At 53.2% G+C, this 26,413-nt stretch overlaps 2 protein-coding genes and 1 long non-coding RNA gene across 11 annotated transcripts in view; 1 reads left to right on the forward strand and 2 right to left on the reverse strand.

Moving 5' to 3' along the window:
- Positions 1 to 4,529: 4,529 nt before the first annotated feature.
- Zbtb47 (zinc finger and BTB domain containing 47) lies at positions 4,530 to 15,991 on the reverse strand. Of its 3 annotated transcripts, none has more exons than XM_050141798.1 (6): positions 13,649 to 15,991; positions 9,093 to 10,577; positions 7,855 to 8,002; positions 6,959 to 7,074; positions 6,177 to 6,321; positions 4,530 to 6,074 (listed from the first exon to the last, which is right to left on the reverse strand). In XM_050141798.1, the coding sequence occupies exons 2-6, from the start codon at positions 10,494 to 10,496 to the stop codon at positions 5,800 to 5,802; spliced, it is 2,088 nt and encodes a 695-aa protein (XP_049997755.1). In that variant the 5' UTR covers positions 10,497 to 10,577; positions 13,649 to 15,991; the 3' UTR covers positions 4,530 to 5,799. The 3 variants fall into 3 exon arrangements, with proteins under 3 accessions (XP_049997755.1, XP_049997753.1, XP_049997754.1); XM_050141796.1 differs by lacking the exon at positions 13,649 to 15,991 and adding an exon at positions 12,858 to 13,149; XM_050141797.1 differs by lacking the exon at positions 13,649 to 15,991 and adding an exon at positions 12,941 to 13,085.
- Positions 13,457 to 16,676, forward strand: LOC126501229 (uncharacterized). Its single transcript, XR_007591587.1, has 2 exons — positions 13,457 to 13,583; positions 16,069 to 16,676. It is a non-coding gene; the product is annotated as an uncharacterized lncRNA (long non-coding RNA).
- Positions 16,478 to 26,413, reverse strand: part of Nktr (natural killer cell triggering receptor) — a 34,913-nt gene continuing 24,977 nt past the window's right edge. For 6 of the 7 annotated variants that reach the window (XM_050141789.1, XM_050141792.1, XM_050141791.1 and 3 more), the window contains 5 exons: positions 22,287 to 25,121; positions 21,417 to 21,512; positions 20,789 to 20,845; positions 20,163 to 20,267; positions 16,478 to 18,890 (listed from right to left, as the gene is read on the reverse strand). In XM_050141789.1, coding sequence (XP_049997746.1) covers positions 18,803 to 18,890; positions 20,163 to 20,267; positions 20,789 to 20,845; positions 21,417 to 21,512; positions 22,287 to 25,121 — 3,181 coding nt within the window. In that variant the 3' untranslated portion in view covers positions 16,478 to 18,802. The remainder of the gene's footprint in view (positions 18,891 to 20,162; positions 20,268 to 20,788; positions 20,846 to 21,416; positions 21,513 to 22,286; positions 25,122 to 26,413) is intronic. The other variant, XM_050141790.1, reaches the window with a different exon arrangement.

Genomic DNA, 26,413 nt, shown 5'->3' on the forward strand with positions numbered 1-26,413 from the left:
GGGGGGAGGGAGGGAGGAAGGGAGGGAGGGAGGGAGACAGGTCAAATGGTAAATCCAGTAACAATGGCTGAAAATCCCCGAATTTAGCTAAGACAGACCAGGAAAGGCAAGATGGCTCAAGGGCACAAGTGTCTTAGGACCAGAGTTTGATCCCTGGAACCAACACGGTGGAAAGACAACGGAGTACCACATACACACAGTGGACACTCCACACCATAGCACACATACACACGCCACACACACCATACTCCCCCACCACACACACAACCACCATATCACACACTCACAAACATCATACCAGACACACATCCCACACCATACCACACACACCACATCACACACACCACACGCCCTCCCCCACAACCACATCATACACACACACACCATACCAGACACACACTACACCCTCCACACACACCATATCCCCCCCCAACATACACACATCAGTAAATTAAAAAGTAAAAAAAAAATTAAGACCCAAACCAACAGAATTAAGAAGTTCAGCAACTGCAAACAGGATAGATGCAGAGAAATTTGTGCTTAAATACATCGTAGTGAAATTTTTTATTTTATTTTTTTAAATATTTTATTTATTTATTTACTATGCATACAATATTCTGTCTGTGTGCATGTCTGCAGCCAGAAGAGGGCACCAGACCTCATTACAGATGGTTGTGAGCTACCATGTGGTTGCCGGGAATTGAACTCAGGACCTTTGGAAGAGCAGGCAATGCTCTTAACCACTGAGCCATCTCTCCAGCCCCTGTAGTGAATTTTTTTTAAAACCAAAAAGATAAAGACAAATATATATGTGAAGCCATGTATTTATTATCTATGAAGGGTGAAGGGCAGCCATTTGAATGACCGTGTATTCCCATCAGAAGTTATGGAAACCACAGGAAGTGACACATCTTTTTTTCTTAAGGCTCAAAAACCTGTCAATCATGGATTCTATACCAGTGATCTGTCTGGAAAACGATCCCAGAGCGTCAACTCTTTCTGCTTGTTTAACGTATTAATGTATGAGTGCTGGCTGCATGTCCCTCTGCTCGTCAGCAGAGGACAGTGGATCCCACTAGAGATGGTGTGAGCACCATGTGGTTGCTGGAACTTGAACTCCAGACCTCTGAAAGAGCAGCGAGTGCTCTTAACTGCTGAGTCACCTCTCCAACCCAGGATCAACTTTTTAAAAGCCCCGAAATAGAGGTCAGCAACACGCCCGGAAGATGGAGGTGCTTTCCATGAAGCCTGAGACCTAAGTGTGATCCGTGGGCCCCACATGGCGAAGGAGAGAACTGACTTTCTTAAGTTGTCCTCTGGCCTACACGTATGTCATGGCATGATCCCACCCCAAACCAGGGATGGTGAGATGGATTAACGGGTAAAGGAGCTTCCTGCCAGGTCTGGATGACCTGAGCTTCATCCCGAGAGCTGACATGGAAGAGGGTGAGAACTAGTTCCTGCAAACTGTTCTCTGATGCCATCTGTGCCCTGTAGCATGTATATTCAGTCACACGTGCACATGCACACACACACGCACATACACACAGACCTCAAATAAATAAAATGTAAAAAAAATAATCCCAAAATATACAATGTAATTTTGTTTACTGTTTAAAAGGGATCCTGACAGACATCTGTTATAACATGGATGAACCTTGAAGATATTATGATAAACGAAATACGCCAACCTTGAGATAAATACTGTGTGACCCTGTAGGGGGCTACAGACCCCTGGCCCCTTGAATTTTTTTGCCTGCCTCAGACCTTTTGCCTGCTGGAGCGAACTGAGCGAAACAACTTGTTTTCCTGTGTTTGCAGCTGCTCTGAGCACGAGACCCTCATGCGTTTCTGATGGCAGGGGAGTGAATTCTGGTGAGTTTTGCAGCTGAAAGATCCCAAGGGCTGGGGCATGGCTATCAGTTAAGGTCCCCTATATAAGCTTCCCTGGAGCACAATAAAGTTGGCATTCTTGTTGCCCTGTGTGAGTTAGTTCTCAGAGGCGGTACATGGAAAGGTGGTTGCCAGCGCTCTGGAGATGGATCAAAAGGATGTGAAATTTGTGTTTAGAGACTAAGCATTTCAGTTTGGGAAGTTGAAAAGTTCTGGAGGTGGTAGTGGTGAGGCTGCAGACAGTGTGCGTTTGATGACGCCCATCTGTAAATCCTTGACAGTGGTTATGATACAACACTTGGGGAGGCAGCACAGCGGGTAAATCACCTGCCACAAAAGGCTGATGAACTGTGTTCAGATCCATGCCAAAGCCAGATGCAGTAGTGTTAAGTATCTGTAATCCACATGCTTACCAGGAAATGGGAGGGGGATCTCCAGAGGGGCATCTAGCCTGGCATCTGCATCAGAAAAATAAGGTTTGTCCCAAACAAGGTAGGAGGTAACGATTGACACCCGAGACTGCCCTCTGACCTTCTCAGGTGCATTGTGACATGCTCGCACCAGCATTCACGCACACACATGAACAAACACACGTGCACACAACTCCCATGTGTTTTATCATCACTAAACATACTTATGTATACACAGTGAGGGAGGCGGAGCAGAGAGAGTGCCCTGGCAATCCTGAGACTAGATTTGACTCTTGGATAAAACAAATGAGTGTGGGTCAGTAATGTCAACCTGGGGTTGTAAGCATTGTGGGGAGGCAGGAGAACGGCTTAGGTATTTTGGATAGGGGAATGTGCCCTCAGCTCCAAGAACAAAACACATAAAAGGGAAGTGTGAACAACTAAATCTCAAGACCAAACTTCACGTCACGGCTTGTTTCAAGTCTTAGGGTTTTCTGAGACAGGGCAGGCTGGCTTTGAACTCCTAGCCCTCTTGTTTCTGCCCCCCAGTGGTGTGTGTTACAGGCACACTCTACCGCATCTAGATTGTGTCTTGAAGCAGGAGACACTCACCTACAGCCTCCCTACCAGGCCTCCAGGTCTGTCTGAAGCACTCTGCGCCCGAGGGCAGGGTGACAGATCACAGCTGTGGAGACCCACGTCTCCAGAGTCCAGGATTCCACCAAAGAGCGTGAGTGACAGGGAATACCTGTGAGGTCCCCAGCTTTCAATGTGCCAGAGGGCTGAGCTGGTGAATGAGATGGCAGGCCCTGCTGACTCCAGGACTGTGGCCCCAGAGTCTCATGGGTACTGCCTTGGGGTCACCACATCAGATACCAGAACTTCAGGTCTTTGGGGCCTTTCTGTATGTGACCCAAATCCCAGATGCAGTGGGGACCCATTTCATCCAAGCCTTGAATGGTAATGGTGGGGCCCTTGTGAGTGCCCTAAATGCCCACGGGGCTGTGTGCTGAGATGTTGGGACACCTGCAATGCCCACTCAGGCAGCAACACATAAAGAAGAGGCTGGGCCAAAGGCCAGGAGCGGTACTGAGTTTATTCCCCATCGATCCCCCTTGAATGCCTACTGTCCTCACCCTGGGACCATGAGGTGTCATATATAACCAGACTTCAGAGCTCCACACACCTGTCTAGCCTTCTTGCCACCACCTAGACCTGTGAGGGGACATGGAGGTGGTCATCCCTGGGTTCAGACCACACCAGGTCTCCATGGAGATGCCCTATCAACTGCTCCAAGACCAGAGTGTCTTGTATCACTTCAGAGAAGCAGGCCCAGGACTAGACCTACCAAGTCCAGCTGGGCAAGAGACCCAGCAAATCTTCCCAGAAGTGATGGCCCCAAGGTTGTCTCTTGGGTGGGCCTGGGAAGTTCCCACCCTGCTCCGGTTCCTTCATGCCAATGTTCAGTGACTTGGCCATCTTTTTAGAAGTGTAGAAGCTGGCTAGACATGAACCCTAATTCTACGGCATCAAGAAGCACAGGGAACTCTACATGGGTAGGGTGATGTGTGTAGCACCAGGCATACATCAGCCTCGGGGACAGAGGACTGTGCCCACCTTCCGCACGGCAACCATCACTCAGTACCCAGGACCTGTCTGGCCCCTGGGGAAGGGGAAAGGGTGTGGGAAACCCAACTCCTGGGACAGGGCTTTATTCCCAATCCCTTCCCTTCAGATTGCTGCTTCCTGAAGAATGGACAGACAGACCTGGGTCCTAACCCCATGAAGGTCACAAGGCCAGGAACTGACAAGAAGGGTAGGGACCCCTTGACGTGGTCAGCTTTTTTTCTTTGAAAAAATGTGAGCCAGCTCCGCAGAGCTGCTAGGCACTGGGGCCAAAGGTTAGAAATAGTGAGGGGCAGGGAAGGGGTCCCTGAGGACATCGTGGAAGCCCAGAGATCAAAGGGAAGAACAGCTAAACTAAAGGAGCTGGAAGCCCCGACCTTGGGCAGTGAGGCCGGAGACTTCATCCGGACAGGAAACCTTCCTTTCTCAGACGGGTCCCTACCTGTCTGCCCCAAGGACACAGAGGGACCTGAGGCTAGGCTTGCAGCCCGACTCTCCAGGCTGGGGAATGGTGCCTACACCGGGGAACCTGACCACTCAGACCTTCCTAGCCCAGAGGAGAGCAGAATCAGCAGGGTGCCTTGGGCCTGCCCACACCTGTACAGAATAAAGTGCTTCGTTTATTGATGATTAAAATGTCCCCAGCCCTCTGTCCCAACGCCATGGGCCTCTGAGGTCGGAGGGGTGTGGCACCCTCCGCCGGTGACCGGCGGGCACAGGCCTCTTCCCAGTGCAACCATGCTGGGAAGGCGGTGACGGGGAGGAATAAGGTGCAGAGTGTAAGGAACAGAAGCTTATGAACAGAGGGAGATCGGGACGAGGGACCGCAGCTTATGGAAACTCTCTCCCATCCAAACGCAGGAATAAGGACATTAAATGACAACAGAGAAGGGTCACCTATTAGTGCCTGCCTCACAAGGGCAAGCACTGGGCACTGGCTGAGCTCCCTGCTCCCACTGGCTTCTCTCCCTGGCTGAACTGCGGCACACCAGACAGTGCGGAGTGCAGGAGGGACCAGGAGCCAGCCAGAGGCCCCAGGAGAAGAGAGGCCTCATGTGGACCTCTGGGGAGCAGACACAGATGCACGTGTCTCCTGGTGGGAGATTCCAGCCAGGCAGGCTGGTAAGGGACAGGGGTGCCCTGTAGACAGCTCCCTGTCCCTTGACCCACAGATAGCACCGTGAAACCCTGAACTGCTTGCCTGAGGCTCCTGGAGGGCCCACCCCTGGCATCTCATTCTCCTGCAGGACCCCTGGAAGCTGGGGCTGGGGATTTAGCTTCTCCACCCCCTGAAGGCTTGGTCCCCAGCACCTGGAGAGGTTCCTTCCAGGATTTGGGGCTCTTTAAAAGTCCAGCACAGGCTGAGGATCCCTGAACCTGCCTGGCAGGGATGTGACCAGGAAAAGGAATCCATGGGGGCCAGCCCCCACCTGCCCCACTCCACCACACAGAGGGGGTCTGCGGCCTTTATCTCCTGCCTCTTCCCTACCCTGCCAGGCCTCCCTGGCTACAGGCCTCCTGGGGGGGGGGTCTGGTCTACGACTCCTTCAACAGGGGTACACCCAAATTCTCCCCAAACCCTCCCATCCTAGGGAGTAAGTTAGGGGCACAGGGAAGCTGGGTTGAGCAGGTGAGGCTGACCCAGGCCCTGCCTGGCTCCTGGCCTGCATCTGCTGCCGCTAGCACCCCTCACCTGGAGGGGTGTGGCCAACCAGTCCCCCTCTGTTCCTTTACTCCCAAAGATAAGGAGAGTAGAACTTGCAAAGAGCTGCAGAAGGGGGCTCCCAGCATGCACCAGGGGTATCCAGCCGCAGCACAGCCCCCAGCCTGTGTTTCTGCTGTCCCTGGCCAGGAGGGCCTGTGCTGGGTGTCAGTTGGTGTCCAGCCTGGGAGCTGCAGTGGGGAAGAGGGGGGCTGTGGGCTGCAGGTGTGCGGTGGGCAGGGTGGCGGGGTCGCTGGGCAGTGGGTGGCTGACACGGAAACATTTCTCCTTGTGTGCCTTCAGCATGTTGGAGAAGCGGAAGCGCTGGCCACACACGTCGCACGGGTAGGGCTTCTCTCCCGTGTGCGTTCGCCGGTGCCGCTTCATGTTGGGCCGGCTGGTGAAGCTCTTGCCACAGATCTCACAGATGTATGGCTTCTCCCCTGTGGTTGGAGGGGCGGCAGGAGTGTTACGGCCAGCCCCAGCTCCCCTGGCACCCCATCCCGCCCAACTCGGGGACTGAGGCCTGGGGGGAGGGCACGCACCTGTGTGTGTCTTCATGTGCTCATCAAAGTACTGCTTCATGTTGAAGTCCTTGCCGCACCACTGGCACATGAACTGCTTGTGACCGATGTGGATGCTCATGTGTGAGCGCAGCTGGTACTTGTACTGGAAGCGTTCATTGCAGTTCTGTGGGGAGGGGAAGAGCTGCAGACATCCTCGCCCTGGCTCCCCCAACCCGGAACTGTGTGTGTGTGTGTGTGTGTGTGTGCGCGCCCACACACTGATAAGATGGACCCTGGCTCACCCAACCTGAAACTCCATGTGTGCATGTGTGAACATGTGTGTGCGTGTCTCCACACTGATAGATGGACCCGTGTGGCCAATTTCTGATGTTTCCTCGGGCCCTCCACCTTTGCTGCTTATGAGACAGGGTCTCTCACTGGTCTGGACTTTTTCAGGCTGTGCTGATTGGCCAGTGAGCTCCAGGCACCCACCTGTCTCCGCCTCCCCAACACTGAATTACGAGCATGTTTCTCCATGCCCATCTTTAATGTAATAAAAACAACAAAGCAAACAAACAAACCCCCTGGACCGAAGCTCAGATTCTGACACCTGCGTCTTCCTGACTGGCTGTCCCCGGTCTTCCCTTTGGTTTGTTCGTCTGCCCCCAAGCTCATTCTATGACTGACATTGATCTTGACTTCCTACTCAGGCAGCCTCCACTCTCCAGTGCGGGGATTACAGGCCGTGCGCCAACCCAGACCCCTGGCTCCCTCCCTCCCTGTCCAAGGGGACCCCACAGCCAGCAGGAAGCAGAGCTCACCTCACAGCGGAAAGGCTTCTCCCCGGAATGCTGCAGCGAGTGCACCTTGAGAGACATACTGCGCTTGAAGGACTTCCCGCAGGTCTCACAGGTGAAGGGCATGTCCTTGGTGTGGGCTGCGGGTGGGCACCAGCTGTCACTTCTCCAGGGCACCTACCTGAACCCCCATTTCCAGACCTGCCCTCTGGCAGTCCCGCACCCACTTTCTTTGGGGAAGGGGCGGTACTGAACTCAACAGCACACCCAAGGTGAGGGCCTCGGCCTTGGGCCCAGGGCCACTGAAGGCCAATGAAGAACACATCTGGAGACAGCCCGCCCAGCTCAGATTACCAATCTGGTTACCCAGCATGCTGCTGGCCAAGACCTAGACCCCAGGGTCCCAGTCCCATCCAGTTGACACTCTCCCGTGTCTGCGGGGTCATTTGTCTGGATGATCACTCCTCCTCTCTGGAGCTTGGAGCCCAGGTGAGAAAAGGTGAACACAGGAACTCCAGACGCAGCAGGGCCCACCTGAAGATGTGCAGCCCTGCCTGAGCATGGGTGTGGCTATCACACTTGGGAAGGCCTCCTTACTGTGTCCAGGCGTGAGCCCTGGGGAAGGTGACACTTAAGAGAAGCCTGAAGCCCTGTGAGGGCCAAGAGGAAGCATGAGAGACAGGCCTAGTGGCTGTCACACCGAGACAGGACCGTGCCAGCCCACATGGAATCGTGTAATTCAGGAAAAGCTTGCCCCTTTCCATACCAGGGTCCACAGCCTGGCCAGCCGTGTGCCAGCTTATCGGGGCAAACTGCCCGCCTGTGCGTCGCTTCCCCAACCTTCCCGTCACCTGGATGCAAGCCTTTCTGACAGTCAGCGGCTGGCCCATCCTCTGCCCACGCGGGCGGCAGGGACTCACCAACCATGTGTTTGCGCACATGTGCCATGGTGTAGAACTTCTTCTCGCAGATCTCGCAGGAGAACTTCTTCTCCGCGTAGCCATGCACGATCTTGTTGTGCTCGTGCAGGGACCAGAGCTTCTTGAAGGCTTTGCCACACGTTACGCACTATGGAAGAGGAGCAGAACTTTGGGTATGAGCTGGAGCTAGCTTCGGCTCCTCTACAGCCTCCGTTTCCCCATCTGTAGAGCACTGGTGAGATGGCCCAGACCTGATGTCCTGAAGCTGGGTTGACTCCCCCCAGGACCCATCCACGTAGCTGTCTGGGTGCCATTTCCAGTTTCCAGGCTTTGCTGCTCAGGCAAGAGGCTGTAGACTATGTCAAGTGTGGTAGCTGTGCTGGTTGGTGGGGGACCCTATGGGGCCTTGTTAGTGCGGGCTCTACAGGCTGCAGAGGGTACTAGGGCTTCCTGGAGCAGCGAAGGGTGGATGGGCTGAGGGTAGCTCTCCTGGACTCTGCTCAACCCAGCAGTAGCCCCAGAGGCGGGGGGGGGGGGGGGGGGGAGGGGGCACAGACTTGGCAGGAAGGAGTAAAGGCTTCATCCCCTTGGGGTGGCAGAAGGGATTGCTGAGAAACAGCCGCGGGGCGGGCAACAGGTGCAGAGTGGGGGGATGGGCAGGTCACCAGGCCACACCTTCCCCACTGGCATCACAACTAGCAATTAGTTCAGGTAATTAACACCCGCCTACCTGTGGCCATTTTTTTTCTCTCGGGCCAGAAAATTAGCTGGCTGTGTGTGCGCGCATGTGTGTATGCGCACACACATGCTGGGGTGTGTTCAGACAGATGCAGACCAGGCAGCCACCCCAACACCACCACACACACACACACACACACACACACACACACACACACGCACGCATGCACGCACACTTCTTTCCAACATTTTCATCCAGTCTTTTTTCTCCAGGGAGCTGGAACCTCCACAGAGTTGAACACAGGGGTCGTTTCCCCCTCCCCCATGGGCCACTGCTCTACGCAGTGACTCTGGGGGGAGTCAAGGGTGGCAGCCCCTCTGGGCAAGCCCCTTCCCTTTTGTGCACACTCTGGTGTAACATACAACAGATGTACCTGCACGGGCAGCTCTGGGCCCTAGAGATGTGTTAAAAGACACGTTCTCCCCGGTTCCCACAGTCCCCCTGACCTCATGCATCCATGCAGCTCCAGGTCCTGGGCACTGTCTGGGCAGCATCTCACCTGGATGTTGCGCTCGCAGTCCGTCTGCCGATGCAGCTGCAGCTCACTCTCCAGCAGGAAGCGTTTCCCGCACTGGCCGCAGATCTGCATGCGACTGTGCGTCACGTTCATGTGCTTCTCCAGGTACCAGCGGTTGTTGAAGACCCGGGGGCACTTCTGGCATGGGTGCTGCTGTTTCTCCTCCAGCTTCACCTTGGCCCCCAGTCCGTCGGCTGCCTGGGTGGCAGGAACAGCTCCCGAGGCCTTGGGCTTCTTCCCGCCTCTGCGCCCAGCCTCCTCCGGCTCGGGGGTAGCTCGGCGCTGAGCGTTTTGCCCCCGGGACCGTGTGGACATTCTGCTGTGCAGCGGAGGGTCCACCTGGCCACCTTGACACCCTGCTGCACCCGCAGGGTCCTGCCTGCTCTCAGTCTCCCCCTCCTCCTCCGAACTCTCTGCATCCTGCTCACTGGGTCCATCGGCTTCGTCGTCATCCTCCTGCTCACTGGGCCCTTCCTCATCTTCCTCCTCTCCCTGGCTGCCTCCCTCTTCTTCCTCCTCCTCTTCCTCCTCCTCCTCTCCCCCTCCACTACCTCCTCCTTCCTCCTCCTCTTCTTCTGAATGTTCCTGCATCCCATCCTCCTGGCCCAGCACCACGGTGGCTCCAGAGCCCGGTTTGCCCTCAGGCCCAGTGGACACATGCAGGGTTTGGTTATTGAGGTTCACCTCCACAATGATTTGAGACTGCTCCTGGCGCCCATAGGTGCCCGAGGCACCCAATTCCCGCTCCAGTCCCTCTCCACTTTCTAGCTTGCACAGGCTACCAGGCGGCTGGGCCTCCTCAGGGGTCCCTTCCTTTTCCTCCTTGAAGAGCAGTGGTTGTGCTGGCCCTGGAGCAGCAGAGTCCCCAGTGGTCCCTGCCCCGTCCTCCACACGCACAGAGTAGGGGTCAGGGCCTTCTCGGGCGTAGATCTTCGGTAGGCCGGGGGTATCTGCCTCCTGCTTGATGTCACAGTAGTAGGGCGGCGGAGGCACTGGGGCACAGCTGGCAGCTGGCTGCGCCAGGGCCACAGGGCCCGAGGGCGCCAGGGACCGAGCATCCAGCAGCTCCTGGCAGGAGGCTGCGATGTCCGCCATCTGCAGCAGCGAGGCCGCGCTGAGTACCTCGTGCACGTTGGCCGCGTTCACCAGCAGCTTGGACGTATATATGAAGTTCAGGATCTGCTGCAGGCCGCTGGGCGCCAGCGCCTCGAGAGACAGCTCGACCCGCTGCAGCTGCTTGTTCTGCGTGAAGAGCGAATGGAAGAACTGACTGTAGGCAGCCAGCACCCCCTTGTGCGCGGGGAACACGCTACGCTGGGGCACCAGCACCAGGTCCACGTCGCACAGGTCCGGCTGGAAGAGGCGCTGCTCATTCAGGCGGCCCATCAAGCAGGCGAAGTGCAGGGCCACGTCCTCCACCAGCGAGAACTCTGCCGCCGGGGAGTCTGTAGTCTTCTCAACCAGCAACTGTGGGCCAGGACACAGGAAGGTAAGGACCAGCCACTGCCCGCCCCTGCCCAGGGCGTGGGAGGTGCTATCGGAAGAAATGATCTTCATTCATAGTAGGGGATGCCAGAGGGACAGCTGCTCCTGGGGCTACAGGGTCCTGGGACCTGTGCCCAGCTGGCCACTCTGGGCCTCCTCTCTTAGCTCTTCTGTACACACAGGACGGCCACACAGAGAAGGGAAGGGACAGGGGCCGTGTGAACCACCTGTCCAGACAGGTGGGGCTTTTGGGGAGGAGGACTAGGGGGTCACCCCAGGGTCAGCATTTATTGTGTCCTCCGTGTGCCCTGACCATCTCACCACACTGACAGAAAAGAGCTTGCTCAATGATGAGCTGCTGGAAATTCAGCTTCTGCCACAGCGCCCAGGCTGCATCTGGGGGAACGCACGTTCAGGCCTAGCCCATCATTCCTCCCACCCTGGCCCTTGCACCCAGGGTCTTCGGGGGAGGGTGGGCTGTGTTTACCACACTCCCAACAGGACACCTCAGCATGGCTGGGGTGATGCCCAGGCCTAGCTGCTCCAAGATGGCACTGTCTTGGAGGCCATATTGAAGAGCCCTAGGGACCTTAAAGACCACTAGATCAGACTGCCAGAGAGTTCCCACAAGCTGGGTGACAGAGATGGCCGGTCTTATCCCTTGCTTAGGGCCTGGGGCTCAGCACACGACACTGGCCAGTCCAGGCCCACACAGGCCAGCATTGGCGACTGCTCAGGCTCTGCCTGGCAAGATAAAAGCTTGCTATGTCCGAGTGCCGACATGCCCCAGTGGGGGACATAAGCCCACTACCTCTTCCTCAGAGGTCCAAGGACCCGGTCAGTCGGTTCTCCTGTCAGTAGTGGGTGGGCCAGATAGGAAGGACCAGGTCTGAGCTCCCTTGTCAGAAGCCGGCTAGGGGAGAGCTCAGGGAGTCTTGAGCCCGTGCCCTTCCAGAGAGCAGCCCAGGACATACCGACTCTCTGCCCTCAGCTCTGCCGACAAGGCTACCACCTTCCTCACGTCCCTTCCACCACCCAAGAGCCACCCATCTTTGCCTCTACCCCAGAACTGCTGGCCCATCTAGCTGGGACGTGGCATGGAGCTCCGCCCATCCGTCTTTCTCCTCTGAATCACTCTGATTCACCCTCTGGGACCAATTCCTGCCACACAGATGGAGAAACTGAGGCCCCAAGAGGCATTGCCTCCTGGAGCTGTGGCCCTCCAGCTCTGCTTGGGTACCCCTTCCTTCCGGCTGGGGCACTGTCTAGATGGCAGAGTGAGTTCTGAGAGTGAGGTGGGCTGGGAGAGTGGGGTCTGGGAACCAGCCAAACACGGTCCCCACACCGTTCCCAGTCACCGCACCTGCAGGTGACCAGTGTCTGCACTACTGGGGGGTTGGATGGTGGTGGGAAAAGCCTGCATACCACACACCCCACGCCTGGGACCCCTCTTCTTCCTTACAGAGCTCCTCACCCCCCCAACCCTGCCAGGGCCCACCTGCGGGCACCTGAGCCTGGCAGGAACCCATGCATTTCCAAAGCCACTTCCCAGCCTAACACTGCCAGCCAAGTGGCCGGGCCCAGCTGCGGGCCCAGCCCCTCCCACTCAGTGCCACCAGCTGTGGGTCTCTGGCCGGATGCTTCTGCTCCCTGAAGCTGAGGAGGCCTCTCTCCACCTGGCTATGCTGCCAGCTCCAGCAGCTGCCCTTCCCCCAGGGGGACACCTGCAGAGGCCACCAAGCTTCTGAGTCCTGAGGGCCATCTGGTGAACCCTGGGGACAGTCAAGCCATCCGGTCCTCCCCGGGCAGCGGGGGGAGAGCTCAGGCCGAGCGGGGGTACGGGCTTGTGACTTCTGGATGCCTTCTTTGGAGAGGCCTGGCTCAGAGACAGCAGGGGACCGGCCCAAGGTCACACAGGAGTTTCCACTCCAGCTGTGGGCGCCCCCCGCCCTCGGTGCGGAGCCGTCCCGATCTCCAGCAGGGCGGCTGCAGCGCCCACGTGGCCCAAGGCCTGGGCGGGAATCCGACTCCCCCTTTACCCCCTCCCCCATTGCCAGCCCCGGGGCGGCGCCGTCCGGGCTCAGAGAAGAGCCCCCCTCCGCCCGCGCGCCGCAAAGAGCTCGGCCTTTCGCTCCTGCACCCCCCACCCCAGGAATTTCACCCCCTTGCCGCGCCACCGCGCCGCCCTCCCGGCCTGCGGACACCCAGTAGACAGGGTCGAGGACCCTCGGGGGAGGGGTCAGGTCGCTCCAGCCCCCGTACCGGGTCCGGCGGGACCGTGCGCTCCGAAAGGCGGCGCTCGCAGGTGGGCGGATAAGCGGGGGGACAGGCAGGCCCCTGCGTACCATGGTGCCGCGGCGCTGGGAGCTCACAGGGCCCCGCAGGATCGCGCTGCCCCCGGCGGCCGGGCCCGGGCCCGGGCCGCCCCATGAAGCGCCGCGCTGGGGGCCGCCCCCGCGACCATGGCCCCGGGGGCGCGGCCGGGCGGGCGGGCAAGCGGGCGGAGGCGCAGGGCCGCGGCGAGTCCCGGCCGAGCAGCTGCGGCCCGGGAGCCTCGGGCGCGACGGGCGGGGGGCGCGGGGCGCCGATTGGAGCCCGCGCGTCAGCTGGGGCCGCCGTCTGGACGCTTAAAGGGCCAGGCCGCCCTGCGTGCGGGCTAGGGGCGCGGACGCGCGTGGTGCGCGCCGTCCCGATGCGGCTGCCCTGCGGAGAGCCTCGGGGTTCTCCGGGCCGGGCGGACAGCCGACCTGGGAGCGTTTGAACCACGCGACCCCACCCTCCCTCTCTGAGCCCCTCTCTGCGGGGAAGTTCGTCCCGGAGCCTAACCCGTGTGTCCTCCCGCTGCTCCACGGGGGCGGGGCCAGGGTAGGCGTGAGGTCACTGAGCTGGGCGAGCCAGCCCCCGACCCACCTGCTCCGTTGCCCGAGCCCCGCACCCCAGCCACGCTCACAACCCGCCCCCTGTGGCCCCGGCTGCTCCGACTTGGGGGTGAGTCTGGGGTCCCCAGCTGCTCCGGCCTCCCACGCGTTTTGCTCTGCGCCTCTGGGACCTACCTGGTGGCCTTTGGCTGCCCAAGGCCTCCGAGTCGCCGCCGCAGAGAGAAAAGCCTTTCAGATGACCTGCCCGGGACAGCCGGGTGGGAGGCCGGAGGCCCAGGCCCGGCCGAGTGGCCTCTCCGCGCAGCCTCCGCTGGGGAGATGCAGCCCGGCTTGCGGAATGCTGCTCTGGCACCGGCTCGGTGGGGGCAGGGGGCTGGCTGTGCTGGCAGGAGGCTGCGAAGGAACGCTGCCAGGCTGAGCGGAGGCAGGGCGGGACCACGGGCTACCACCGTGGTCTCTCTCTCCTTCGGACGCCCCGCACCCCTACCCAGCGGCCGCTGTTGAGCCGAGTCACTCACCCAGCCCGATCTCTCCACTCCACTCCCCACGGCCTCCCTGGGTATATACCTTCCTCATGGTGGGCAGGGTGCTGTGGCTCGCTCTTTAGAGCCAGATAGGTGTCATCAAATAGTTGAGGGTCTGTCCCCTAAGAATGCAAGGCTCTCCCACGAGGACACTGGGCTGGCTACCCCTGAGCTGGGGAAGCTGAGTCAGGTGGGGACAGAGGAAGGCCCCTTCCTCTATCTGAACAGGACATGCCCTGTAGCTGGGAGAGCGAGCTGCTTGCAGCTCCGCATCTGGACGAAGGCATAAGATGCCCGACTGTGCTCCCCGGGTTCTAGGCTAAAGCTAGAAAGGCCAGTTACCACCATTTCTCTTCTGACTCTGGATCGCTTCACTGACCTGCAATGGGGGAAGGGAAAGGTTATCTACCCACTGGGTGGACAAGGACAGGGTCCCACAGGGAGACTAGGCGTGCAGACAGAAGAACCCTGTGCCAGGAGGCTGGAATCTGGGTGTCGTGGCCACCCTAACCACAGGAAGGATGCTGGCCCTTTGGGTGATGGTCTTGGCCCACCCCAACTCCCCAGGCCTCAGCTGTCCCAGAGCAGAGTCTGAACTCTGACCGAGGAATCCAGGACACCCTGGTCATTGGTTGCAGAAATGCGTGGTCAGGAGGTGGGGTGCAGGTGTCCATCTGGAGGAGAGGCCTGGAGTGAGCCCTGAGAATAGGTGCACTCTACTTCCTGGAGGGGCAAGGCAACCTCAAAGTTCTATTGGTGAATAGGGCTGGAGCACTCACCAGCATGGGACAGAGGCCGGTGCTTTAGACTGCCCTCCCGGAAGCTGGGTGACTCCAGTTCAAACTTCACTTCTGAAAGCAAGGAGACAGCCCCAAACTGCTTGGGGTTCCCTTTGCTCACCAGATAACATGGAAACGCGGGTGAGGTAGTACCTGGGGTGGTGCAGGCTGGAGGAGGGCCGCAGCGGCCTGCCTGTACAGTGGGGCCTCCTCCATCTGCCTGAGCTCTGGCTGCAGAGTCCAGCACTAATGCGCCACAGCGTGGGAGCCTAATGCAAACCATCGGGTTCCTTTTCCCACACCAACTCTCTCAGAGAGTGCCTCCCTGCTAGCTTCTAGAAGGCTGCCAGAGACCCTAGTCCTGCACAACCCCGGGAAACTAGTGAGGAGCTGCAGCGGCCACGTCAAGGGCTGTTCACCACAGCTGCGGTTCCTGTACAGCGCTCCCTGGACACAGCCAGTAGGAGGCAGGCTCCTCTCCAGGCCAGGGCAGAAAGGCTCCACCACTTCTTTACACTTGCCCCCCTGGGATCAGCTGGGGACAGGGGTTCTCCCAATCTCGTCACTGTCATGTGGGGAGCAGAGATCCAGAGCGGAGGCTCAGTGGACATAGGCATAGGCCTGGCCCTTTCCACTTCTTGGTGTCCAGGCTGTGGAGTTGGGTCTCACTGCGTGCCAGTGGTGTGATGCTGAGGAAAAGAGCCAGGGCACCAAGCTGTTCTGAGACAGGGAGGAAGCAGCCATGGCAAGGGTGGCCCAGACCTCAGAGGAGTGCAGTCTGCTGTGGTCTGCAGGGGATTCCAGGGTGCTGAGCTCTCTCCCCCACACCTCCAGTTTCTGAGGGACTGCAGTAACCAATAATTTCCGCCTCCGTCAAGACAACCTGACCTGCCCCAACTTTTTTTAAGATTAAAATTTATGGGTGTGCTGTTTGCATGTATGCCTATGTGAGGGTGTCATACAGCTGAGCTGCTATGTGGGTGCTGGAAACGGAACCTGGATCCTCTGGAAGCAGGGTCCATGCTCTTCACCCCCTCCATATCCCCACAGGACAATGGGGAGAGCCAATACCTAGCTAATTCAGAGGGTGGGACCAGGGCCTCTGGCAATGCCCCAGTACTGTCCACCAGATGAGAATAAAGTTCCAAGTATCCTCCCCGTCTCTTTGGAGGGTGGAACTGGGTCTCATGAAGCTCGGGTTGGCTATCAGTTCATGGATCCTCCTGTCTCCATCTTCCAAACCTAGCTAATTTTAAATTTGACTTAATGTATTTTTTTTTTTTTTTGACAGTCTTACTGTTCAGTCCTTGGGCTCACACAGATCTGCCTGCTCTGAACGCTGGGGGTGAAAGGTATGGACAACCATCCCTGGCATGTTCTTTACATTGTAAAGGAAAGCACCCAAGTTGGAAAGACTATATAGAAAACTCAGTATCTGCAAACAAGAAGTCAGGTTGCCTGCCTGGCAGATCCTCACTTGAATGTGGCCTCCCTCAGGAGGTGGGTGATGATGGGCACTGCAGTCAGGCGACTCTGCTCCTAAGTAGAGGAACATGGAGCTGCACCCCACCTGAGAAACCTATTTCTGCCAGGCTTTCCCTGGCTCCACTCCTGTACCACAAACCTGCCATAGAGAAGTCTCTTTACCTGCTGTATCAGAAACTGATTATGGAGTCCAAGCAAGCAAAGACCAGTCGGCACAGACTCAAAGTTAGCATGTATTTTCATTTCTACAAGATCCTTTTTGAGTTGTAGGGAAATTAAATCGATGTATATACAAATTAGACACTGCTAGTATGTACAAAAGTCTTTTCTACATTTTTGACAATATCAACTATGCCATTTGCAGTAAACAGGATGTTACAAAACTGTCCAATAAAGCATTTTCTATTAAGCACATTACACAACGTAATTCAATTTTATTAAAAAAATAACTTCAAAAATACAGAATGATTCTGGTTAGGAAGAAAAGCCATTTTTGTAGTTCACTTGAATGTAAACAGCCAGGCCCACACTGCTGAAGATGAGAGCTGCCTGGATAGGTTAAGCCCTGTCCGTGGCGGCAGTAGGTGGCATGCCCTGCCCCTTCCCATGCCAACCCCCAGAACCTGCCAATGCCCACAACTCCTTTGACCACTGGACTGCAGATGGAGACTGATCTCTGATCTGGTTTGATCTAGTCATATGGACCCTTTACACAGGAGGAAGGCAGAAGTTTTGAAGAAAGACAAAGGATCCCTGCTGGCTGAAGACAGCAAGGCCTGGGGCAGGGATGTGGGCAGCCTCAAAGGAGCCCACAAGAAAGTTAGTCCTTTTCAGAGTCTTCATGAGGGATGCGCCTTCCAGCTCTCAGCCACAGTCCTGAGACTCTGAGCAGTGAAGTCAGCCCCACCATGCCTAGCCATGGCTGTACCTCAAGTTGAGAATCAATGGTGCCCGGGCACTGGTCTAGGCTGTGGGACTTGGAGTTTGTCACACAGCTACAAAACAATATGACATTGCTCAACAGTGACCCTTCCTTACTAACTCCATTTGGCAGTTTGTTTGGGTTCTGAATGCATTCTTCCCACCAACCTAGTACATTCAAACATCCTTTTTCGTAGGAAACTTTTAGAAAAAAATCCCACTATAAACCACATGTTTAACTTTCACTAGCCAAGCACTGACTGCTGATGTTACTCTGTCTCCTGATGAACTTACACTTACTGGCATGTTGAACAACGCTGGCCACCTCCTAAGAGTGACAGCATGATTTAGTTTTGGAGTGCTGGTCACTGACCCCAGAGCGTCATTACATGTCAAGCACATGCTAGTACACTGAGCCACATGCCCTGGAAGACCATTTTCATAATTCAGTGCCTCCCTCCATCAGGCCAGGAATCTTCTTGCCAAATTCACCAGCAAGGCCTGGGATTGGATGGTATGGACAACAGGAATTCTTTCTGTGAACAGGATTAAACCGGCACTAAGGTGATTAAGTACACTTGGGGAAAGAATGCAAAGTAAAGAGTAAAACAAACTCAAACTAGTTTTTACAGGTTAAATTATTTTTGGAGGAACCACGCAAAGCCACAGGAACATCTCTCTGTGCAGCAGCTTGTGATCCTTCTGCCCCCAAATCTTGTCCTGGGTTTCCTCTGGTCAGGCAGGGCTTCACAGAGTCAGTGGGGGTCTCAACACAATAGGGAAAGGCTGGTTGTTGCTAAAGTCTCTGGGTGTGCTAACTAAAGACTGTGGAGCTGCTTCTCAAAGTCCACTCTCCAGTTGGCTCTTCTAGCACACGGGTGCAAAACAAGATGGCCAACCGTGCAGGCTCTGTCCAAGAGACTGCCACCACATAACTGTTGGGAAGCCCTACACTCACAGTGAGCCCAGCTCAGAAGAAGTAATTTTTGGTGCCAGTGAATTAAAAAAAAAAAGTCATGATTCTATCTTCTGGCATCAGGACACGTAGTGTATGAAGTAAGGTACAGGAGGAACCAAAGGCACCAAGCACCGAGGTGGCAGTCTCTGTGGAAAGGCAGACACGGTAGCATGAGCCACCACCCTGCACGACTGGCCATAGTCAATACGATGTGGATGGCCTGATTTGACAGCACACACAAACAAGACTATAACCAGCATGGGGACATAGGAACGTGTAGCTGTGACAGCTCTCCACAATTCTGTTTGGCAGCATGGATGCTAAAACCTGAAAGCACTGACCTGAATTCTATGGACTGTGTGAGCTACAAAAACATTCCATCTAAAGTAACACTGCAAATGATACCTACGTCAATTCCACCAGTTCTTGATTCAAGAAAATGAAAATTCCATAGTTGTCTATTGTAAAATGGGGCATAAAAATATTTGTAGTTGACATCTGTACTTTTAAATTTTTCTGCACACATGTAAATAAGTGACAAGAAATATCCACTGTTGGATTTGAGCTCTAATACTGACACACAACAGACGGCCATCCAGTTTCTCCAGCTTTAAGTTACCAGGTATTTACAGTTAAGATACAGTCTCTGTACAAGGAGGCCTCAGCTGTATCTGCTGCTCTCGCTGGGGCTCCGGTGACGAGAGTAACTTCTGTCACTTTCGCTGTCCGAGCCATAGGATCTACCGCTCCTGTGGAACAGAACCAAACAATACAAAAGCCTTTAACTCCTATTCTTTGGGTTCTACCTATGGCAATACTTTGGTTTTAAATGGCAAATGGTTAAGGTAATATAGACTACAATAGTGAGGTTTTATTTTTAAATTTACCTGAAATCCATTCATAAAATTGAGCAAACTACTTTTCTATTTTACCACGGTGAATGTCAACACTAGGTTAGACTGAAGCAGGAAGGGTTAAAGGCACTCTCACTACAGAAGTGAGGGCTTGGCTGTGGTCATCATTGAGTTAACGGAGTGGTTTCTGAAAGGTGGTTAGCATGTCATGCAGGCGTCATCCCACCACAAAGGAGCAGCTCAAGGAGAGTGTAGGACAGTAGACAGGTAAGTGAGTACACTGAGAACCCCAGAGGTACATTCAGGGAAAAAATGTGCCTCAGAGTTAGCACTGGGATGGAGGTGGGAGGTTCCCAGGGCAATGGGCTGCAGGGGAGACCTTCTGGGAAGCAGGGGGTTTGGGGGTGGTTACATGATCACTTTAAGACACACAGAAAAGGAAATGATGGAGATGGCACTTGTGTTTCTGGGCAGAAGGTTCTAGAACATTATAGGATGGAGTAGGAATTGGAGCTGGTAAGTGGAGGGGTTCATGTACAGTGAGTGCTAAGGCATCTGGACCTGCGCAAGACAGCTGGCATCCCTTCAACATTTCAAGCAAGAAAGCAGCCACATGCACCTGTCTGTAGAAGGGTTTCTGGGGTTGCAATGGATGGGAGAGGGTGACCACAGCCACCAGCAAGGGACAATACAAAAGTGGTTATAAAGGTTTACATCTTATTAAATAAATGATATGATATAAACCTCAACCCTGCTGCTGAAACAAATAATTATGATTAATTTAATAAAATGACAAACTGGCTGGGCAGTGGCAGTACACACCTCTAATCCCAGGACAGACAGGGCTACACAGAGAAACGCTGTCTGAAAAACAAAACAAAACAAAAAACCCCTGCCTATTCTAGTATATTAACCTGACTTTCAGAAGTGACCCATGATTTGGTCTTCTCCTTACTCCAAAAAAAAAAAAAAAAAAAAAAAGCTTGCTCCAAAGTATATAAACATTTGAAAATCCATTTTAATTTCAACTATAAAATAGTAACTATGACCTGACAACTCAGCACCAAAGCCCTATTTAATAGCTGTCTGTAGGCCAATGAAATTCAGGGAGACAAGTGTCCACTGCACCAAGCGTGCAGTCACTGCAGTGTCGAGAGCAGGACCCACCTGGACCGCCTGTTGTAACTTCTCCCTCGATGGTAACTGTCACTCCTCTGGCTGCGGCTGTGGCTGCGACTCCGGCTGTAGTAGCTATCATAAGTGTAGGATCTACTTAAACAGAAATAACACACATTAAATTTTCTCACTCAAATATGGAAAGTCTCCTTTTTAGGGCTGTCAGCTCACACGGGCACTCTATGGAAGTGTGAGGACAGTTGCATAAGAAGTTCTAGAAACATCTAGCAATTGCCCCCATTTGGACTTACCATGTTAAAGAGAAAAATGTTAATTTCTTTTCTGCATTGAAAAATATCACAAAATTAACACTGAGTTAGTTTGTCTGGGATTCTGGATCTTATTAGGCAATTATATGCAACAAGCACCTGCTATCACAATTTGATACTGTTGCCCAGTGGGGTCACAGACATCTCATTTTTAAAGAGTGATTTCAGAAAATAAACATATGATTTTAAGTTATTTAATTAAAAAATTCAACATTAGGCTGGGGAGGTAAGCTTAATGGCAGAAAACATGCTGTGTACTGCACCTAGGCCCTGGGATCAAATCCAAGCACAACCAGCCAGCTCCAACTCCATCCCCCAAGCATGCTGGGGCCTCCCACTGCCACTTACCTGGAGCGACTGTGGGGGTCATAGGAGCTGCTCCTGGACCTGCTCCTGCTGGATGTCCTAGTATGAACCACAGGAGGGACTGTCACCTTGTGCATCAGGGCACATTAACAATTGAGACATCTTTGCCCATCAAAGTGAAAATACAGTGAAATCTTTTAACTCTTTCTTTTGTTTTAACCACAAGTATGTTGGATTTTCCTTTTAAAACCTCTGTATTTCATAAAGCTTTATGTAGTTCTCGGATGGGTAGGAAGGGAAAAGGGCCATTTATGTCAGTAGTCACAGCAGGAAATATCTCAAGGCCAGAGAGAGAAGCAGCTAGGCAGTAAAAATGTGTGCCCTGGCCCTAGCACACACTTTTCTTTTGGTTCCCTCACTGTGACCCTGTTTTAACCCCTCAATCAGTCAAGAGGTGAGCGTGCTTGTGACCCTCAATAAGATCTACATATGGAGGAGGCAGGAGGGGCATGGCCTCTCAATACTTCTGTGCCTTTGCCTCACTCTGATGAAGGAACAGTCAGGAAGAGTTCCAGAGCTCACACAGCTAGATGAGAAACAACGGCAGAGCTACAGCTGCCTGCTCTGTCCCAGGAGGGGAACCACACAGCAGGGCAAGAACACAGCTTACCTATGGCTACGGAAACTTCCATAGGAACTGCTCCGGCTGCGGGTCCGGCCTCTGCTGTACCAGCCTCTGCTCCGACTTCTGGAGTAGCTCCTTGATCTACAACGGAAATGAGTGAGAAAGCATGTAACGTGTGCACTCCCAGTTAGGATGAACAGGAGGGCAGGAGGGCAGTCAAACCAGAATGCAGTCTCTTACAAATTCTGCACAGTGGACAGAGTCATGCACTGCAAAGGGAGCAGTTCAGAAGAAGCCACCATGGCTTAAACAATGAAATAAAAGCCACAAAAAACTGCAGTTGGTATATTTATATGCTCATGAATGTAACTACTTATTAGCTTCCTGTTACCATGGTCCCTCCTTTCTTAGCTGTCACTCATTCTTTGTGCTCTTCAGTCTATCCTGATGACAAATGCCAGAGAAAACTGATGAAAATGTGAACATGATCACAGAACTTGACTTAGATGTATGCCCTGGACAGCAAGCAACGTTGCCTCTATGGCATGTTATCTTCTACTTGTGTAAGAGGGTGGTTAGATCAACAATCCCTAAGCCCTGCAGATTCTGCTCAAAAGATTCTTTGCAAAAGCACGGCAACCTGGGCAAGAAAGCCAGTGCCTTCACACCTTTGAATGTGGTCATGTCAACAGAGCTTTCATTGTCCAAGAGATAAACTACAGATAACAGTAACAATGGTCTTTTCAACTGAGCGCAAATTTCTTCTCCTGAAATGCCCACTTCCTATCTATGTCCTCTATCTGTGGTTTTGGTCATATGGGATAATGCTTCTTATTCCCATGTCAGATATTTGGAAACAGTGATCATACTTCTGTTCTTCTGAGCTAAATGACATGGAGAGAGGGGGCTTCTTACCGGTAAGATGACGTGGAACTCCTGGATCGACTTCTCGAGTGACTATAGGAGACAGACCTTGTTCTGTGTCGAGATTTGGTTTCAGATTTACTTCGAGATCTGTGTGGACTCCTGGACTGGCTATTACCATCCCGACTAGGTGTCTGCTCATCACTGGAACTCTCTTGATTCCGTGGCCTCCGGTTTAAGCGTGCCGTCTTTCTTACTTCATCAAAGAGAGACCCGGGCCGAACTTTATTTTTGCTTTTGATTTCTATTCTCAAGCCTTGTGGTTTCACTTCAATAACAGGAGCCAATGGCTTCACATCCAGAGCACTGGACATGGCTGCAGTAGGCATCAGATTTCCTACACCTTGCAATGGCTTCCACTTATCTGTGAGGTTCATCTGGCTTTTCTCAGCCCCCTCCTTCTTTCCAGAAATTTCTACAGGACTGGCCAAACTGGCAGAGCTGTCCTGTTTCCCACCTTCACTTGAGGTTTTACTCTTAGACACAATGTTTTCTTGTTTCCCTTCTGCTCTGGGCTGTGCTATGTGCTCAACCTGCTCTGGAATAATGCTCCCCTCTGGGCTGTCCAGCTTGCGGTTTGCTAATGGGGACACCCCCTCTCCTTTTGCAGGGGAACTCCTATCAGGGGTACAAATCTCCATGTTGTCATCTGTCTGAAGCACATCCACCCCTCCAGCTGGGACACGCTCTTCAATGTGCTGGGCGCCAGGAGGAGAGCTGGTGGTATTCTCCTCCACTGTCAGAGGTGCAGGGCAAGAGCTGGGATGGCGATCCCCCTCCGCAAGTGGGTTGTGCTCTGAAGTACCCTTCTTAGGGTTACTGGGACCACTGCCTTCATCACAGGGTTTCTCTATTTTTGGAATACTGTCGTTCACAGTTTCACACTTCTCAGAGATGTGCTTTTTTCCTTCTGGCTCCTGTGTAACTTGCTTTCCATTCATCTCCTCCTCCTCCTCATCACCAAACTCCAGTGGAGGCTGCCAGTGAAAGGCTTGCTTCCGCTTTGGAGCCTTGTGTTTTTTGTCTTTTTTGGCTTTCAATTTCTCTCTCACTTTTTTTGTGTGATCCCCTTTAAGACTATCCTTTGGGCATTTCTGTTTCTGGGGCTCTGCTCTAACATTTCCCAAGTTGGAGCAGGAGCCCTCTGACTCAGAAGCTGAAGACTGTGGTCTCCTAGACTTCCAGGCACCATTACTGTCAGGCAGAGAAGTGTTTGCTGAAGGCCTTGTTGGGGGTTTAGCTTTGATGTGACTCTGGCCAACTTCTGACTCAGAGTCGGAAGAGGCTTCGCCCTCCTCCTTATCAGAACATCTCTGGGGATCACTTTTCTTGCTCTTAGTCACATCTTGTTCAGAGTTTGATTCAGAGTCCCATTTGCTCCCAGCACAGTTCTTCCCTTTGGACCGACTGCCATCTCTAGAGTGATCAGACAGACTCTCTCTCAAAGGCCTCTTCTCCCATTCTGGCTTGCCCTTTCCTTCTTCTTTGCTTTTCCCCTGCTTCTCCTTCTCGAGGGCCGAGTGCACTAACTCAACATGTGACTGTTCACTGTCCGAAGAATAATCCACAGATGATCTACTTTCACTATACTTTCTGTGACATGAAGACTTCTCTCTGCCTTTGACATATTTACTGTGAAGTATCTTCTTTGAGCTGCTGTGGTGTCTTTTATTTGAAGTGATACTTTTTTTCCCATGGGATCTAAACGTCCTCCTTGTGGCTCGACTTCCCCCATCACTGCTGACCGAAGTGTATGAAGATGACCTGCTGCGGTGGGAACCATCACTATACTTCGTTTGTGAGTGAGACCTAGATGATGGAGACCTAGATCGTGATTGTGAAGTACGTGGACTCTGTGATCTTGACCTTGTGTATGACCTAGAGTATGACCGGCTCCTAGAAGACTTGCCCCCTGACCTTACTGAGCTCCCAGAACTTCTGTCACTGTACTTTGAATAAGCGCTCCCATCGCTTTCTGAATTTTTTTCTCTTTTGTGATAGGATGATGAACTCCCAGTTTCTTTAATATTTGTTAAACTGTATGTACTTTGAACAGGCAGCAAGTGAGTTGTTTTAGCCTTCATCTCCTGAATTCGCTCATAGGAGGGCTTCCAGGGCTTCTGCCCAGGCTTCCATCTAGAAGGGGGAGGGCTGTCACTCAACGGTATTACAGGAATGTTTTCTGCTGCCACTGGCTGTACCAGCACATTTCCATTCTGTGGCATCGATGATCTTAAAGGTTCTGCCTTAACTGGCTTATTTTCACTCAACGGAGCAGGCTGTTTTGGTGAGTTTGATGCTGTCCTCCGGGGTTCTGACCTGGAACTAGATCTGGACTGGGATCTGTCGTGAGAATGCGATGAGGACTTTGACACAGCCCTTGATCTAGAGCTCCCTCTAGAATCCAATGGTGAATGAGACTTGGATCTATAGGAGTCTCTGCTGGAGTGGGCTGAGGAACTCCGGTCGTCCTTGTCTGATCTAGACCAGGCCCGCTCTGAGGAGTGGAGAGAGGAGGAGGAGGAGGCACGGGGTCTCCTTCCTCTGTCACAAGAGGACTTCGTTCGGTGGGTGGCAGATCTTGAGGGTTCCAAGTCAGGTGGCATTACTAATCTTTTCTTCTTTGTCTGTCTGTGTCTTCTGCAATGCTTCTGCTTTTTAGCTTTTTTTTTATGCTTAAACTTCTTTTCCTTTCTGCGTTTCTTGTGGTGACCATCAGAGTGTCTTGCTGTACTAAGATCCGAATAGTATCCATTATAGGACCATGATCTGGATCTCTGGGACAAGCTTCTTTCATCCCATCGGCTTGAACAGGGATCACTTAGCCTGTAAGCGGGCAGGATAGCATGCATGCAGTTATTGCAAACATTTTCTGTGTCTTACAACACACTTCTTACTAACAATAGAGTGTCCAATCTCAACACTTTAACATGTACCAGAGATGACAACTATCATCAGCCTCACAGAATATCCTTCCTGTTTCTAAGTGAATCAAAGACTGAGAATATTGGAAAACCAGACCAACTAAACAGAGTCCTACGGAGACACACGACTCCCGACAGCATCTGCTTACAACCTTCTCCTTCCAAGAGCAATTTCTGAAAGAGTGAAACCAGGTTCCCGAACAACCTCGCTGAGGAGTCTCTGCAGAGACAGAGCTGAGACTTGACAATCTGTCTCTGTGGTGCTGGCATCATCACTAGGGACTGTATGCATGCTAAATAAGCACTCTACCACAGAGCCAAGTCCCTTGTCCTGACTAAACTTTCTAGAGTCTTCGTAAACATTTCTTCTTTTGTAAAATATCCATGTGCACATGTATGTGTGTGCACATGTGTAGAGGGCACCCAGGTGCCATTCTTAGGAACACTAATTTATTTGAGAGTGTTTCATTGGTCTAGGATTCATTAATACAGCAGACTGCTGCCCAGCAAGCCCCAAGGATCCCCCTGTCTCCAGCTCCCAGCACTGGGATTATAAAGTGCTTACCGTTACACTGTTTTTACAGATTCGAGTTCTCAAGCTTACAAGGCAAGCATTTTACCAACTAAGCTAGCTTCCTAATCTTTGTTTTTGGAGAGACAGGTTCCTGTTATGTGTCCCAGGCTGGCCTGGCACTCACTATGTGAGCCAGGTTGAACTCAGCCTCCCAAACACTGGTATTATAATGCCATCGGGCCTGGCTAAAAAGTTGGCTTTTTTTTTTTTTTAACTTTTTAAAATTTTTATGTGCACTAGTGTTTTGTTTTCGCATGTATATCTGTGTGAGGGTGTCAGACCTCCTAGAACTGGAGTTAGACAATTCTGAGCTGCCTTGTGACTTTGCCTGGGATTAAAGGCTCGCACCACCACCACGTGACCAGCTTTCTTTTTCTTTCAGAGACTGTTTTAACTATGTAAGTCACACGAACACAGAAATGTCCTTAGTGGGAACCTACTTCAACACTGAAATGACGACTACATTTTCTCTACTTCACTGTGGTAATTAATACTTTCTCCTAAACTCCTATTGACTTAAAACAGAATCCAAACACAATTACACAAAAACTGACAAAAGCTTCACGATCTTACGGAAGACGTGGCTCACAAGTGAGTCCTCAGCACCACTATGCAAGTTC

The sequence above is a fragment of the Alexandromys fortis genome, unplaced genomic scaffold (assembly GCF_014885135.2).
Source record: "Alexandromys fortis isolate MF-2015 unplaced genomic scaffold, M_Fortis_MF-2015_v1.1 scaffold_44, whole genome shotgun sequence".
NCBI lineage: Eukaryota > Metazoa > Chordata > Mammalia > Rodentia > Cricetidae > Alexandromys > Alexandromys fortis.